Source organism: Protopterus annectens, chromosome 16.part0 (genome assembly GCF_019279795.1).
Source record: "Protopterus annectens isolate FY-2018-M chromosome 16.part0, PAN1.0, whole genome shotgun sequence".
Classification (NCBI taxonomy): Eukaryota; Metazoa; Chordata; order Ceratodontiformes; family Protopteridae; genus Protopterus; species Protopterus annectens.
The window spans coordinates 257,262,094-257,280,117 of NC_056750.1; the positions used below are offsets into that span (position 1 = coordinate 257,262,094).

General features: G+C 38.6%; 1 protein-coding gene across 3 annotated transcripts in view; it reads right to left on the bottom strand.

The window, feature by feature from the left end:
- Window positions 1-13,360: 13,360 nt before the first annotated feature.
- Window positions 13,361-18,024, bottom strand: part of PTGES (prostaglandin E synthase) — a 270,044-nt gene continuing 265,380 nt past the window's right edge. For all 3 annotated transcript variants that reach the window (XM_044058619.1, XM_044058621.1, XM_044058620.1), the window contains exon 3: window positions 13,361-15,443. In XM_044058619.1, coding sequence (XP_043914554.1) covers window positions 15,194-15,443 — 250 coding nt within the window. In that variant the 3' untranslated portion in view covers window positions 13,361-15,193. The remainder of the gene's footprint in view (window positions 15,444-18,024) is intronic.

The following is an 18,024-nucleotide window of genomic DNA, read 5'->3' on the forward strand; positions in this document are numbered from 1 at the left end:
GTACAGATTTTCACAGAATGTCCAGATTTTGGCCTTATATTTTTGGTCATATTTTCATAAAATTTTGTTTTTTGGCAAATTAGTGGCAAATCATTAAAGATTGAAGTTATAAAATAATGACAGACATTTGAGTTTCAGACTTCATACCCTTCAGAAAGTTCATGCTAATATGAAACCTGTTATTCTATCAACTTTCTAAGTTTGTAAGAGCATATTTAAAAGTCGTCCCTATTTTTAGGTCTCTGTCCCACTTTTTTATGGCTTTGTCCAGATTTCTTGCTCTAAGAGGTTGAAAGGTATATGAAGCATCCTTCTTGTTTTCCTGTCTAATATAGCCAACACATTTTGGAGCCAGTCAATCACTCCAAAACTGTAAGTTAGGACAGGAACAACAAATTGGTTTATAGCTTGAATTTTGTTCCTAGATGTCAGTGCTGTTTTCAGGATAAATTTAAGTCTTCTAAAGTATTACCTACTAAGTTTTATTCACATTTGTTCATGTTTTATTGTTGATCTTTCATCACTTCCCAAATATTGATGCACTCCCTTTTGCTCAAGTTCTTTTCTATCACATTCTTGTCCCAAACTGATGTTTTCTTGATGCTGCAGTTTTCCTGCTTTAAATGTTGCTTTTGCACATTTAACAAGACCAAATGACATTCTTATATCATCTGAAAAAGTTTTGACTACTTGCAGCTGTGCTTTCAGTTCCTCATCTGATGAGCTATACAGGTTTAAATCATCGACAAATAGAAGATGAGAAGTCTTTACACTTTGTTGTTTTCTAGGAGCCAAATTATAGCCCTGGCCTAAATTGTTAAGTAGGTAGCTTAATGAGTTAAGGACACAGACAGAATAGCAACAGTGACAGAGAGTCACCCTGGAATATCCCCCTTCGGATTTTTATCCCTGGAATAATAATTTGTCTTTTATCATGGCTTAATTGCAAAGTAGTCTGTCACTGTTTCATGGTCACTGTGATGTGTATCTTATGCATTTTAAGCGCTCTTTTTATTCATGAATGTAGGATGCTGTCAAATGCCTTTGTTGTAGTCAGTCCATGCCATCCTTAGATTCTTCTACCTTTTACAGTTCTGCTCTGTGAGTTTATTTATAAACAAATGATCCTTTTTTCCATATGACTTTCTATTATTGCCCTTTTGTTCTATTGCCATAATTGAGTTTACTTCCGAATGACTACAAATTCTGTTGGCATTAGTTCCAGTATATAGTTTTATATGTTGTTGAAGGCATATTATTGGTCTACAATTTTTAGGGTAGCTTGCAGGTTCACTCTTAAGTAGGAGCATTGTTTTCCTATTGTTAGCCAGGTTGATGTCTGTTTGAGGTGCGTATATAATAGTTCTTACTTATGGCTAAATCTTTGTGCAAATATGTTAATACTTTTAGCCAGAAGTTAGGTACTGCATCTGGGCCAATTAGAGGCTTTTCTTAACTTTGTTTCAATCCCTCTAGCTGTTACCTCATCCCATTTCATATCCTGTACCTTTAAACTTCTTATTCTTTCCTTTATTTCTTCTATCCTTTTAGCATCTTTATGTTCCACAGGATCTTCATAGATATTTCTCCAAAATGTATCTACTTCTTCTTTTTTGGGTGGTCTTTCAATTCCTTTTGCCTTGTTTCCCAGTTCTCTGTAAAACATTTTTTGGGTTATCAATAAATTGCTTATTTGTACTTTTCCTTTATATTTATCTGCATATCTTCTAAGTTTTTCCACCTGTGGTGAGATTTTTATTTTGTTATTTGTGATAGTGCATGACAGATCCTGAGCTTTTCTAATACTGTGCATTGCTTTTATCACATCTGTCTTTATGAGTATCTTTATAAGTATTTTTGTTGATCTGTTCCATTTTCTATACCCTTCTAACAATGACACTTCTTATCTAAATTGCTTTTCTAGTTTTTCTCTATTCGATACTTCCATAATGGCATTTGAGTTCTCCCCTCTCTCCCTCACTACCCTGTGCTCTTGTGGTAGAACTTTATCAGTTATTAATTTAGCTACACAGTAATATATCCTGTTTACCTCTGTTATATATCGCATGGATCTCTATGGACAGTCCTGATTACTGTGTTCATTTGTTTTATCAAACTTCTGACTTTTTGGGTCTTATTGACTTTCTGTAGTGTATTTCTTTCATTGATCTTAATATGTCTATCTATCTCTATTAAATCAATCAACTCTTCTCTTAGCTCATTTTCTTCCAAACTTAGGACATATTTTTATTTTCCATTTTCTTTGGGCATTCTATAGAAAGTCCTATAGCATCTTCCTCTGGCACATTCTCTTCAGTTCATCCTGTGTCATCTGTTGCTTTGTCATATGGGAGCTCACTAGCCTATCACTCTTCAACATTGACTGTGTCAGAGTTGCCACAGTTTCCTGTTCCTTCCCTTGCTCTCCAGCTTCAAGTGGATGTTTATACTGGTTTCCTGTGGAAGGCTCCAAAATATCTTCATATGGCAACTGACCTATTGCTTCCAGTTCCACTGGTTTCTCCTTAATCTGGATGTCCATTGTTCCATCCTGCTCTGGTGCTTTCTGAGTTAGATTTTCTATACTGAGTTCTTCACTTCACAGGTACTCCATAACCTAAGCTTCTATTTCTTTAACTTCTCCATTATTTACATATTTTTTATTTATTTTACAGTTTACCAGGATAGTCCATTGGGCCGAAGGAGCCCATTTTCAATGGAGTCCTGGGCAGAAAAGCTCCAACAAGGTTAAACAAGTGATAAAGTAATTAGACAAACACACCAACAAATTCTATACAATTTGAAAAATGTGTAGTATATAATGAAATAAGAGATGCACTAACAAAAGAAATAATAGTACAAAATGCTTTTACAGGGCAATCAAAGGTACTATCTATATGTATATATATATAGTTACATAGTCTTCACAAGTGAACTTCTCAAGTCAAATTACAAAAGAAACAAGAAACAGAGAAGAGGGACGACTAATAGGCAGAGTGAAGATATAGGTATAGAAGGAAGAAGTAAGGAGCATATATGTAGGTGGAAATTAGGTAGAAAACTAGACATAATTGTGAAAACTGAAAAAGAGAAGTAGGTAGGGTGTGTAAAAGTAGAAGAGAGGGATCAGACCACTTTCTCAGCAGATATTTAGTAGATGAATAACAAATTACTGACCTCTCTCCCCTGGAAACCCACTTGGTACAAACAGAACGTTTAACAGTAGAAACAAAATCTCCAAAAACAATGCCTTAAGATAATTCTCCAGCTACTGATTAGTGGTTTTCCTCCATATGATGGCATGGTCTTCTGCAGATGTGCCATATTCTTTACCAGTACATGAAAGAGAGGAGGGTTTTCATTGTTAGTATCATGCAAATATGGGTCAATGACCCAACAGTGTGGTGGCTATAGAAGTGCCTCATTATGAGCTGTACGAGGATGTCAGGGAAGAAGGTATGCAGGTAGAGTAGCAATCTATACAAATAATTACATTAAATGATATGTTGGAGAGGAGAAGGAAGAACAGAAGCACACGAAGGGAACAGGGAAGGGTGCAGGGTCAGAATGTAGGTTAAGTGCCCTAGCAGACAAGGCTAAAGAAAGGGGGTGCTGCTAGGAAATACAGCAGTGCAACAACACCTGGAATTGTTAATGGTCTGTCAGTTGGCATATAACATTAAGGCTATGAGCCATTAATGAGCTCCATTCTGGGGTACAGAGTTTGATCCCCTCAGACTTTATTTGTCTATTGTATGACCTTGAGCAGGTCACTTAACCAGAAAGTGCTTAGAGAGTGGGAATGTGTTAGCAGTGAAAGGTGCACTCCCAGTGAGAGGTAGTCTGCTAGCAGCTGTTTCTAGAGGGAAAACCATGGTTATGAGGATAAAGTTTCTTTTGTCTTCTCTAGCATTCTGTATGGTCTTCTCATGCCAGAAAGTGAATGAAAGGCATGGCTAGATCCTTTCCCAAACTTGTACTAGAGTATTTTGCTTTCAGGTGAAGAATATCCTTGTTTTGTTGTTATCTGTGGAGGCAAAAGTGTATGTGGCTTATTACCAGCAGTGGCTAGAAAGGGTTAATGTACTCCTGCCCATCTCTCAGTCACAGTTGAGCTCTGTTGTTCTGCTGTCTACCTGTTTATTCTGGTTTCTGGCACAAAGACAGCCTAAAGCATCAATCATGTTCTTCAGACAAACTCCCAAAGCTATATAGGTCCCTGCACAGGATAATGGGAGTCATTCTGCAAGTTTATTCATGCACTGGTGTTGTGAGTTCTGTCCTGACCACTATTCCCCCCAGGTGAAACTTGATTTTAATTTCTAGATACACTACGTTGAGCTCTTTTTAAGATTATGTACCACTGCTTACATTTGTATGTGGAGAGAGGAGCCATAGGCATTGCAGTTGAATTTCCTGGAAATGATCTTCCCAACCCCTGTCCAAATGATTACTGATGTGTATATGAGGGAGAGTAATGGTGAAAGTCCAACTGTGTAGGTAAGTTGCCATAATAGCACATGTTTAAACAAATCACTGTTGCAGTAGTCCTTACTACCATGGCTTAGTTTATAGGTGCCTCCAGCTGTCCAGCCCAATTTTTAGAGCTCAGGATCCTTCCTTCTTTGCATTGCATATATCCAGACAATGGTATGTTTGAACATAAAAATATAAGAGGAGCATCTGTCTATACCAATTTGGAGCTTTTTTTTGCCCAGAAGCCATGGCAGGGGCCCTAGAGGTGATATATTTGGCCAAAGTATGATTGGATTCTTTAGCCTGGGGGAGGCAATTTGCTCAGTGGTTGAACCTGGTTATGAGACAGTAGGAGAGGTGAAGTGCAGAAGTTCCTTGCAAATACTGCCAAGAGCTGAGAAGACCAAAGGTCTTAGAAACTCTTATAAAGTTGGGGTGGGGACAAATTGGATATATAGGGTATAGCTACTCAACCAACCGGGTGCAATGGTAAACTGGATGAGCAGAAGGAAAGGGGAGAGGGTGACAATACTGCAACAATAATCAGTCAAAGATCTACTACAATATTACCTATACAACTGTGCTATGTTTTCATGTGGATCACTGTTACAGCAATTTTTACTACTGAGACAATTCCAAGAGCTCTCAAAAATATGAGTGGTGGACTGAGAAGAGGGTCTAGGGCTCAGCATGCTCTGTAACACCGCCCAAGCAAACCACACCCTAGCCCTGGAACAGACATACAGATTATAGTGTTTGGAGATGGTATGAACTAATATCCAGGTGGCAGCTTTTAACATGGTTGCAGTGTCCCTGATACTGGGAGCCATGACTGGGTCTGTGATGATATGATATATTGCCAGCTATGCCAGGAGACGTAGGACAGTGGATATATAACATATGCCAGCAAAGCTAGCTGGGGTTTTGTAAATAATTATATGTCATTTGTATATCAAACCAATTTGTACAGATGATTGTGTTGAAAATGTATTTGTAAAGCTGCTTGTGTTAAGAATGTACCAACAGTATGTCCTGCTGCACAGAAAAGAAATACACCTGTATGCCAGACTGTATTGTAACTGTTGAAATTAATTTATTGTAACAGAGGACACTGGATGATAAGACATTGATCTCAGTCCAGCTAACTTCAAAAAATAGTCTGAAATTAAATTACCTGGTTTAGGCATAAAGATTTTATCTTACAATTCTGATTGCAGCCAGAGATGAAATGTCTGGGAAAGCCAAGACTAGGAATCCTACTGTATTGTCCTTAGGGGTGAACTAATTGTTACTCTGGAAGGGTGGAAGTTTTGAAATGGTTTTATAGCTTTCAGATGGTATAACACATCTCAGCAAAGCTCTATATGTGTGTATGGTAACATATATGTGATAAACACAGGTTCAGTTTCTAGCAAATGGGGTAGTATGGGAACCAGAGTCAGATAACCAGAGGTATGTGATGTCATTATGTAATCCAGAACTGAAATTATGTTTTAAAACTAGATGAGGCAGAAGTCTCAGGGAAGTATGTTTCTGAAACCTGAAAAAGAAGGAAAACCTCTCATCCACTTCATCTTGCCTTGCTTTAGTAAGTAACCAGGGAATAATAATTCTTTAGATCAGACAGGAAACTACAGTAAGATTAGTTAAGTACTGTTTTTCTGTATCTGTGTATCTATCCATCTGTGTTATTTTTACTATTTCCTGTGATTGAAACTCTGGTGTTTACTGTAAATAGATATTTACATGTTCTTTTATTATTATTAAATATACTTAACTTTTCACTGTGGCTGGTCTTTTAGAAAATATTTTAATCTTTGACAGCACTTATATTTATTTGGTGACACTCTGGTAGCTCATGAAAGCCTTGCTGCATTGGTCAAACACTACCATTTTTATTAGTATTAATTTTACTCTGTATAATTGGGAGCCCTTGTAAGAGCCTTAGAGTAGCTGGCTTTGGAGTGTTCTGGTGGCAGTACCTGCCTTATAATCTGGCCAGCCTTTTCGCAGGTGTGTGTGTATGCATGTAAATAAAATCTCAGAGGGTGGTGGATGACTTGGCTTGGAACACTCGGCTGAGGACTCAACTCTACAGCTGTGCCAGTGGGGTGTCTTATTGTGGGCCTAGAGAGACAGGGAAACTCAGCCCCCAGACTGTGTTCCTTGCGTGCTCTTATGGGAAATTGTGCTTGGTGCAGAGAGCTGCATCTGGAAATACTGTGCATATCCATCTTTGTTCCAAGCAAATGTCCCTCACCAGCCTCCCTGGTGAGGATTGGGACTCCTTGATTACTGGCCCAGAGGAGGAATGTCAGAAGGCCTACCAGGGATTTTCCTTCAGATAACTGGTAAAACAAAATGGAGCAAGAAAGCCATTTAGAAATTGTTTGGTTGGTCACTGGTTCATGCCTCTTTCAGCAAATGGGATGAAGAGTTGGTTTCATTTTTTAAACCCCTTGGTTTGGTGGCTATAGTATTTGAGTTGAGTGTACATCCTGGTTTTGTACGATTCTTTTGCCCTTTATATAACAATTTGGGAAAAAGACTGGTAGATGTATAGTCTGACTGACTGTCACTACTTCAGCCATGAAAGAAGGGTTAGTTTTTAGCCATACCTCATCCTTCTGTAAGACTAAGAAAAGCTACATCAAGGCATTCTGTTCAGATATATTTCTTGCAGATGCGATGGCCTCCAGTATATTGATTTTCCATGTTAGGAATTAAGAACTTTATGGATTAAAATGCAGCTGGTTCATTTGAAGCCTTGGCAAGCTTCTCTAATACAGGATTTTGGTCCAAGGAGTATTTTGTAAGTGGCTTCAGGTGTAGGATCTCCTAAATAACTATTTTTCTGGTCTCAAGGAAATTATTGTTGGATATAACTATAGAAGGCAGATTGAAATGGCTGACAAGAACAATGTGACTGATGTATAAGCCAAGCCTAGCCCAAGTTTATTTACCATGGCTTTTTGAGCAGAACTGGTTCCACCTTTTCTTGTATTGAGACACAAACAGATCTATGAGAGATACCCTGCCTCTACACTAGCTGACAGAAGACCTACCTTTGTAACACCCATGCATGTGGGGTCTGCCTTTCATCTGCTTAGTTGATATATTACAGTTTTCTGTCTTGAGGATATGCACACTGCATGGGTGTGAATCTTGTGCTACAAGGACTGCTCCCAGGCCTTCTTTGTAGGACCTCATGCCTCCATGCTTGTTGATGTGATAGATTACTGTGGTGTTGTCTGTTGCTATGTGCACAGTGCCCTCTGTACATACCTGGCTAAAGGCTCTTAGTCTCTGTATTGAGGTAAGCATTTCCTTGATATTCGTGTTTTTTTTTTCTTTTGAAGAAGAAAAATTACTCCTCTGGTACTTTCATATTTTCAGTAAATGATTCTCATGCTAAGTCTGAATCATCATTGTGATGATCTGGTTGGGTTTTATTTCAAGTAAAGGAAGCTCAGGCTTGAGAAATCTCTGCTATGCCTACCAATAAAGCTCCCTGATAATGCAGGAGAGAAACAGGATTGTCTTTTCTACAGGATGGGAATGCAGAACCCACTTGGATAATGGATATCACTGTAATTTTATCATGTTGAGTCTGGCATGACAGATCATGAGGATAGTGGATGCCATGCAACCCAGAACCCTGAGGTATTCTCTTGCAGTGGTCTGCTTTTGGGATACCAACTGGAGGAAATATGATTGTTAGACTTCTACCTTGTCTGGATGGTATGACTGAACTTTTGGTGAAAACTGGAGATAGCAAAGACATAAACCTATATTGTGGGAAAACTGCAGCCTTTATCAAAAATTTCTGCCAAAATTGGAGATGGTAAGGGCTATAAAATGGACTAGTCCTTGATTTGTGGCCCACTTAGAGAACGTCAGATACTTGCTCTTATAGATATTTATGGTGGATGGCTTATTCACTGTTGTTAAGATCTGAACCACCCTTGAAGGGTAAAAAACAATTTTTGCCATTTAGTGGAATAACAGAAACCATACAGTTAACTTGAGGGCTTGAATGTCTAGCTGATTTTTGCCAGGTAAGAGTATGAAAAGGTCTAGCTGAGGTTCTAGAAGTCTCCTCAAGAGATGAGGTTATAGAATGTGAAACATGACTTGGAGTGGCTCGAAGGGACCTATGAGAATGACTTTGGCCATGCAGTTTCACTTCCTGAGTAAACTTCATTATGACAAGGAAAATGGGAAATGAGTAGAGGAAGTCTTTGCTACTGATGGACTAGATAATGTCTGTCCCTCTTGAAGGATTAGGGAAAATAAGTTGAAGCACTTGGTACAGATGGTTGATATGAACAGGTCACAGCACGGCAGCCTCCATTGATTGAAATATAAACATATTCATGGACCACTGATGAGGCAGTAGAATACATTTGCTGAGCCTGGCAGTTAGTGTGTTGGCTCAACTGGTGTATAATTGCAATAAGAAAGAGCTGAGCATCGATTGCACATTCCCATACTCTCACTGCTTCCTGATGAGAAGCAAGGATGAGGTAAATGGGGCAGCCACCCTATGTGCACTGTGATAGGGGATGTGATTACGAAATGCGGTATTTGCATTCTTTTCTGTTCTTGAATTTCTGAATGACGGTGGAGGAAAGCAAGCACTCACTGGTTCTTGCGGTAATCTGCTGTAGTCTGGCTTATTACAGGGTTTTTTTTGTGTTTAACTGAAGAACTGAGAGAGCAGGGTTCCAGCTTAGAGTGCCACATTAATGGAGTGTGGTCCGTTATATCTATGAGACAGTCAGTACATTATTGCCATGCATTTCATGAACTTCGTGGAAGCTGTGGTAAGGCCAAAGGGTATGGCACTGAAATGATAAAGACGGCTTCCCACCAAAAAAGTGAAGGCACTTCCTGAACACATCTGTTATCTGTATATGTAAACAAGAAACAGAGAAGTAACTCCCAGAGAGATGACTAAGGAATCTCTGATGTTGTCAATCACCTCTGCCTCAAAGGCAGCATCCACTGGAGAAATGCCTCTACTGCAGGAGTTTCTATCACAGTGTTGCTGACACTGTGGCTGTTGGAACTTCTTAAACAGATCTCCTTAATTTGCTTCTGATTCCTGGCATGCAATTTCTAGGAAGTAGTGAACTTGACCCAAACAGCTACAAGCATTTTTTTCTCTTGCTGCATGTTAAGCAGCTTGTCCAGAAAGAGAGGATCAATCATTTAGGGTACTGGTGAAGGATGCTTTGAAATGTTCTTCAAATAATCAAGTCTGAGTCAAGCCTGCCATCTCATAGATATGCCTGTCTCAGCTGCCCTTGCTGCTCCATGTGCCAAGTTGTGAATCAGCCGCATGGAGATTGACATGACAATATTCTTAGTTGCCAGCTTTGATTCAGTCTGTCTGCTGAAATAACGATGAAGCAACATTTTCAATGTTTCTAAGGTCTTCTACATTAGATCACACAGAAATCTTGTCATGTAAGTAAAACAGTTTAAGGGTCTAATGCAAAAAGTACTTGATGCACAGGCTCACTTCTCAGCTGATCTGTTGCTGTGGAATACTTATCTGGTGGATGAATCACATGAGAGTTTTCCGAGAGCCCTTACTTTCTGGCAACTAACACTACAATAGAGTCAGCAAGGAGGCTTTATTTCAGTGTGTAATGTCCTGAACAGGCTAGATTCTGACCACTTTCTGTGGCATTTACTCTGCAACATCCAGCTCATGCCATACTCTCTACAGAGTCTACCCAACTAAAGCAATCATTTTGTTTGCAGGAGGGAACCCAAGCTGGAAGTAGTGTGGACTGAAAAGCCTCTTAAAGGGTATTTTCCTCAGTGGATATAGTGTCGATGAATAATGATCCCCTTTAACTCATCATTTCAAGGATTTCCTCAAATTTGGGGCCTTCAGGAGAGGCGTTAGGAAATGTCTCCCTCTTGGAGTTCTGGTTCTGGGGTGGAAGATTCTGATGTTGAGTCTAGATACCATTTGTTCATTCTCTTCCTTAGCATGCTCAGATGTAACTTATCTAAGTATTCAGGAGAGGAGTCTTCCTCAGACCCGTGGGGGGGGGGGGTCTGATGAGGTTCTTCAGTGCAGGGTTTTGTTGATATACGATCGGATGACCAAGGTGGCACACTGGATGGTGTCATAGGTTGCAGCCAATGTGGTGGGTGCCTGTTCTAATACTGAGAACTTGGTTGGTCTCCTTGGAACTGAATCCTTCATCTTGGGCACCAGTGCTTAAACATCAAGGACATCGGTGCTGCTGCTTCTGACATAAAAGTCAATATCAAAACAAGACTGGTCATTGAAGCTGAGGTCTGGGATAGTGCCAAGCAGGACTTCAATATTCAGACCTTAAATGCTGACAACACTGACACTGTAAATGGCACTGAGGGCCTCTGTCAGACCTGGCACTGAGCCATCAACACTGACTCTCAACACTTACAGTGTTGGTTGTGAGACCACATGTGCCAAAGGTGTTGGTGCCAATGGATCAAAAACTTTTTGTGCCAGTGACAGCAGCACAGTACCATCCCAGAGTAGAAGCATGAAAAGTGGAAAGGAAGGGTCCTTGTCTTACCTACAGATATAAGATAACAAAAGATACCAAGATCCTGTTAGGTTTTGACTAAGCCCTTTGCCACTCTATTCCTATTAATTCTTACTGTACAGTTCCTTACCAATCTAGTGAAGTGCACTGAAACAGCTGGCAAGGATCAAAATCCTAAGTATTTAGAAAGTTTCCTCTCAGAGAAGTTCCATACTCTTCTGTTTGGGGCTAGATTGGTGAAACATGAAACTTCCATATCGGAAACTCCGGCAGAAGATGTACTAACAAGAATCTGAGAATGTCCAATAGGAGTAGTAGCTGGCAGCTGAAAACAGAAGGGTAGTTTCTTTTATTTAGACCTTAAGGGAGGAGGGTTTCTCTTTGGCTCTCCACTGGCTCTCTCTTTTCTTCTCACTTTTTCTCCTACATTTGCTCTTGTTTGTTTTTTGCTGGTAGAAGCACTTTCACTATCAGTTTGTTTTCCTTTTCTTGTAAGACTCTCAATCCCAGATTTTTGAGTATCTCACAATCTGCAGATGGATAATCCACCCATGTGTTTCTGGGGGGGGGGTCTTGGGGCCACATTTTGTAAACTTCTTAAATCCAGTGGCTTTGTCCTTATCTATAACAAAGCACTAAGCACAACAATGTCAACAGTAAAATTAAAGCCTTTTCCACCACAGTAACGCAATGCTAATCACAAACTATCCAAAAATTAACGAAGCAATCTAAAGCCCTGTTTGACACTCAAGCTGTAATGAACAATCATAACAATTGTGGTCTGTCAGGAAATGTAAAATAGGAACACCCTCATATTACTGCTATATCATTAACAAAAAAAGGAAACTCAAAACAAAAAAGATTATTAAATACACCTGAGGATAATTAAAATAAAAAGCAGGGGAAAGGCGCAGTGAAAACCAACTGCTTGCATTGAGAACAGGAGAAGGGAAGTGGACTGAGAAAAAATAGTAAAAAGTAAAAATGTAGAAAAAAATGCATAGATTCATAGTAATTGTGCTTAAACTGAAATAACTGAAGAAAGCCTAACTTATCTCCCCTAATCAAGAAGAAAACACTGCCCCAACACACAAAGTCATTGACGCAGAGGAGTAGGACCATCATGAAACTTGTAAGCTGCAAAAGACTTCTGGAGGTAGACGGAAGAGGGTTGTATTATGAGATCAAGGGAGGGAGTGTGAGCTTATGAGTGTTTAGTAAATTATACCAAAATCCGACCATCTAACTGCAGTGGTGGTGGTGCTGCGGTAGCGTTGTCGCCTCACAGTAAGACGTTGTCCTGTTCGATTCTCAGCTAAAGCGTCTTCTGTGTGGAGACATGCGTGAATGGGCGTACCTTTGTTGAAGGTTGTGCGTCAGAGCTGGCAACTCGGTACGTAAAAATCTACTGCCAATCATTAGCGGACTGGAGTTCCGCTGTGGTGACCCCTAACCGGGAAAAGCCGAAAGATACAACAACCAAAATCCGACCATCTATGCCTGTCAGTGCTACTGTTGCAATGTATGGGCTGAATCATGTAAGACCATGCTGTTATTACAAGATAAAAACAATGCTTCCTGCTGGATTTATACTTACTTATTAATGCATTTATGTATTTGTTTATGTCTCCTGACTGGGAATGTTCACCTGGGAAGTTCCCGTTTTCAGTGGAGTCAAGGGAAGAAAAGCACCAGAAATATTCTTACTTCACAGGTAAGTTCTATAGTCACATGGTTCTTCATGGCCACAAGACATTCACTAACCACGTCCATTACTCTGTCAGTGGCCACTGCTCCTGAGATTTTTCTACCTCCTGACTTGAAACTACTGATCCTTCCTCTAACTGCAGGGTTTGTCAAATGAGCCAATGGGGCTAGGAGGTGGTGAGGTAAGGAGACTGCACAGTTATCAGTCTCTTCTGGATGGAAGTTTGGTAATGGGTTAAGCCTCCTACCTTCCACACCATCCTAAGTGTATCATCATCATCCTCTAGTAGGGGAATGGAATGGGGGTATCATGATGAGCCATACCCTGACTCCATAATGACATGCTTCTCTGATGTCCCACCTCCGTACTGTGGCAGCTATCATCTCCACCATGAATCACTTCTTTAGACATACCTCCAGTATACTTTCACATCATTTTCCTGAGAGAGGTAAGCAAGGTTAAGCGTCCTCATTCCTCTCCTTCTAACACTGGGTCTTTCAGGTTCTAGACTGCTAACTGAAACTGAGTCATTTAGTTCATAATCAGGATTTTATTCTTCTGTGCCATGTGGCTTCCTAAATCTCTAGAACATTGAAGTACATAAAATCAGTACACAGCAAGATATTTATGAGAGATTTTAATGTAGCATACAATATGATTCAAACAAGTGTAAACTGGGTCAATAATATAAATCATATGTACACGGTAAATATGCATTTAATATGATATCAGTTTACTTGAAAATGTAGCAATGACAAAGTAAAGCACAGTTACTTTCAAAAAAGGGATAAACCTTCCTGTGTTTCCAGCATACCATGATGCTATCACACTGCACAGTCGACTAAAACATGTAGTGACCAGAAAAAAGCTAAATCAAGGTTCCTTATTGCTAATAGTAGCCAGATAAATTGTTGTGCTTTTTTTGGTAATGAGTGGCCTTATTCCAGTCACCAAACTGCAGCTGTGTGTGCAGCAGTGGTATTCTTCAACACCTTCATGTCCTTTATTGCAAGTAAAGACAGTCTGCTGTGCAAGCAGGCACTCATAATTAGCTTACATTTTATTTATTTATTTATTTTACATTTGTTTACCGGGGATGTCTGACTGGGCCAATGGCTCTTTTTCACCAGAGGCCCGGAGAGAAAAGCTCCATTACAAAAACACATTAAAAACAATACAAGAAATCGATAACAATCAAAAATACATAATTTTGGTAAATATAGGTTGTAAACAGTTTATACATAAATAATAAAAATTTAGAGAATAATATAAAGTGGAAAAAAAGAAAGCTAACTATAAAAAAACTAGCATGAAATAGCTTGTCCCATCATACAGAAATGACTGATCAATAGATCAATATCATGGCGGCAAATATTTATGAGATACATGTATGGTATATGAGCAAAAATATGGCTGATTGTTGCTACGCTAGTTACTTACTCTAAACAGTGACAGCTAAGGCAATATTAAGTTGAAGTACAAGAAGGAGGGAATGTGATGAAACTGTAGGAAGCTTGAGATAGTTAGATAAAGATAGAAGCTGTAGTGAGCTTGAGCTAGGTAGAGAGAAACTGGAATTCCATGGTAGAAGGGATAGTTTGGATGCTAGAATTTAGTAAGGGTAGAGATATTTTGGTTGTAAGAAAAAGGAAGGACAGAATGATCAGCCTGCATTAGTGCAAGAGCATACATACAGATTCTGTGAAAAAAAACAAGATACAGAATGGTAAAGAGCACAATAACACAGTACTGTTGATGACACACATTGTTCTATTTTTGTACAAATTCTTTTGTGCATCATTTACTTTGTTCCCAAGCTATTGCTTGCCATTACTTAAGAGCTTTACAATACCTGTTTACAGTTCTGCAAAGTGACTTTTAATACAAATAATTAATTAAAAAAAACTATTTATAGCAAAACAGTTACTATAAATGACCTTGCAGACACAAAGAAATGTTAAGGGGAAAGACCCGTCAACATTCTCCATAAGCTAAATATACCTGTATCAAAACTAGTGTGCTTGTGGTAGCTTGGCACATGCTTTCAGCTGTTGTTGTCATAAAGGTGGTAACTTTAGTGTGCAGTGTTTGAAAAGAATGTTTTCCTTTATGGAGCTTGTAGGTAGTTTTGATGCTTGTGGTGCTACATTACACTGCCAGTCCTTCATATTCAGGGGTAATTGAAACTGACACATTTTTTCATGGAATTTCTTACTTAAAAAATCACTCATCAAAAGGTAACTCACAAAAGTAAACTTTTAGATTTGACGGCTAGCGAAATGCACTACATCAGTCAGCTTTGCTATTAACAGCAAGAGGCTTGTGTACAACTCAATATCATTGATGTAAGGGTGAACTGAATGGAGTAATATAATAAAATATTACTTTGAATACTGTCATGGTATGAAACTTCTGGTAAATTGATTATTTACGCTAAAATATTCAGTTATTTTTTTCAGCAATAGTTAATTACAGCCGTGAGGATCTGAAGTGCCATGGAGAAGCAGGGCAACTGGGCGATACTATAAGCAACAGATCGTATTGGTGCTCGTAGGGCAAACAGATAAGCTACAGTGTGTACAATCCGGAAGATGAAGAACACCAAAAAATGTATTCGTGCCAACAAAAGATTTGGTCCCAGGAGAGAGTAGATGGCACCGAGGAAGAGAAAAGGAAAAATATTCTCCATGTCATTGCGATGGGCCCTAGAAGAGACAGAAAAAACGAAAAACAAATTTTAGATGTAACATACTAATCAGCAATAACACACTAAAGCTGTGCATTGTCTGTAAAACACATAATAAATGTAATTACTGTGTTTGCAAATTCACTTAATGCATTTGAACTGTATATTATTTATCAAATGAAAACAGAACAACATATTTTCTTTGTATAATAACTTATAGACAGTTTATGGACAGGAAAATGACCATTTAACAAAGAAGTGTGTAATTCTACTGTTATTTTGCATGGACTCGGTGCAGTAAAATAGAAAGTACTAAAAGTCTGGCCTTGTGTAAAAAATAAAATCCAAATAAACATTCTCAATAAATTAAACATATCTATATTAAACAAAACCCAATGTACACAGAAAGCACATTCCACCACACCATCCTTTAATAAAAATTAAGCACTTTTGTCTTGTATTAGAAATAGATTTCTTCAGACTGGCAGTCAGGTCTACATATCCTATCCAAGTTGACTTAATACACCATGACTATTAAAAATTAATGACTCTAACACCAACCAAAAAACATTTCAGACTCATCAATGTTTCCTTATTAAAGGCTCCAATCCCAATAAACTTTTAATACTAATGTTGTCATTAAACCCTGGTGACTGTCCAGTATTTAACATAATTTGCCACTGATACAGAAATTTCTCCAGTAAACTGTTGCAGTTTCCATCCCTTAAACTTGAATAACCAATCACAAAAAAAAAAAAAAGAAAAAAATTGCTAAGATCTCTACATACTTATGAACATTTAACCAGTGTATTGTATGCATCCTTGGAATGAATTAGACACAAATGCTCAAATATATGTTGTGAAAATTTCATAGTTATTTTGTTAACATAGAAACTCTCACAGTTTAGACAGGTAGCCAAATACACCATGTTGGCGCTCTTATAATTATATTTTCTTCTTGTCCCAAGTAACTTTTCAAGATAACACAGCATTACAGATTGACCATGATGTATACATCTCCATTATTCCATACACTACATTTAAAAGTATCAGTCATCTTACAGCCCTGTGTACCTTTATTCAGGGTTTCTCTCTCTAATAAATGTTTCAAATTAAGTTTGTTCTTATTCACAAACTTAGGCTGTTCCCGTTATGACTGAGGAGTGCAATGAATAAACTGTGAGTCTAACATGTTTTTGCCTGCTGTTAATGAGTCACAAGTTTTAAATAATCAAGTGATGTTATGTGAATTTTAGTAACACATGTAGACATGATTTTTATTCTGAAGGTGGCTGTCTGTAAGACAAGGCAAAAGCGTTTATTCACCAGTAAAGGGTTCTTGTACTTTTATTCCCTGGGTACAGTGGGTTTTGCTCTCTGGTATAACAACAAGGACTATTGTTGTCTAAAACTCCAGCCATTCCAATGACCTACTTAAAACCTTATTTGCTGTCTTCTAACCACAATAATCTATATAGTATAAGAAGTAATAACCACTGTACTGAAAATAACCACTTAGTACCACCTTTGGTAAACGCATATGAAGCTGCTTGTTAAGCCTATAGATTTATAACATAGCCAGATTGTCAGTTGTGCTATTAATGATGAGTCCAGTAAGGATGACACGTTTATAGGTAGTGTAGCGTTATTTGTTCCATTGACTGCATTATTACAAATATGTGCACCAATATGCATTAATCTGTCAGTGTGTTGAAATATTGACATATTTCAGCGGATATCTGTTTATCTCCCAAATATCTCCCAAGATGCTTGATAATGGGAGTTTTGCAAATGTTTTTGTGCATTTATGTATGCTTTTTCATATTTCTAGTTGAATCATTTATCTATCTATTCTGCAAATTGTGCTCTTTATCTTATTTTGCACATACCTCTATGGTACATACACACGAGGCATCTTGTTGAGTCGGTATAATTGTAAAACATGTATACTGCAAGTGGCATTTTGTAGTCTGTGTTGCTGGCCTTTGTGCATTGATAAGCCAGTGTAATGCAACATTATTTTTGCAGGGGAAATTTCCATACCTTTTAAGCATGCCTCTCAAATGTCTAGACTTTTCAATCATATTTTTAGTCTATTCCTCACAAAATCTGTGGTTTTCTGGCAATTCATTGAGGATTGAAGTCACTAAATAATGACAGTCATTTAAGTTTCAGGCTTCATACCCTTCAGAAAATGTATGCTAACACAAAAAGTACAGTTGTGTACACTTACCATAAATGCAGATGTTTGAGTGTATTCACTGTTGCAGTCATCACACTTGGGTTATCTGCCTGCAGGTAGCCCTCAGTTGGCCCAAATACCATAAAATTAGTCTTTCTGCATCGGTTGCTATCGCTCCAGGACTGACGTTAGGTCATCAGGGTATAAAAACAGGCAGCCGACACCATTACATCAGTTTTTCTTGCCCCAAATGTCAGGAGCCCCTCAATAGGGAGCTAAGCTATGGTGGGAAAATCAACACCAGTAAAAAGTAAATACCAATACCCTTGCAAGGGGTGAGTAATATACACATAGAGGACAGAGAGAGAGAGAGAGAGAGAGAGAGAAGGGGGCTATAGGGAGGGTAACCAGGACTGCA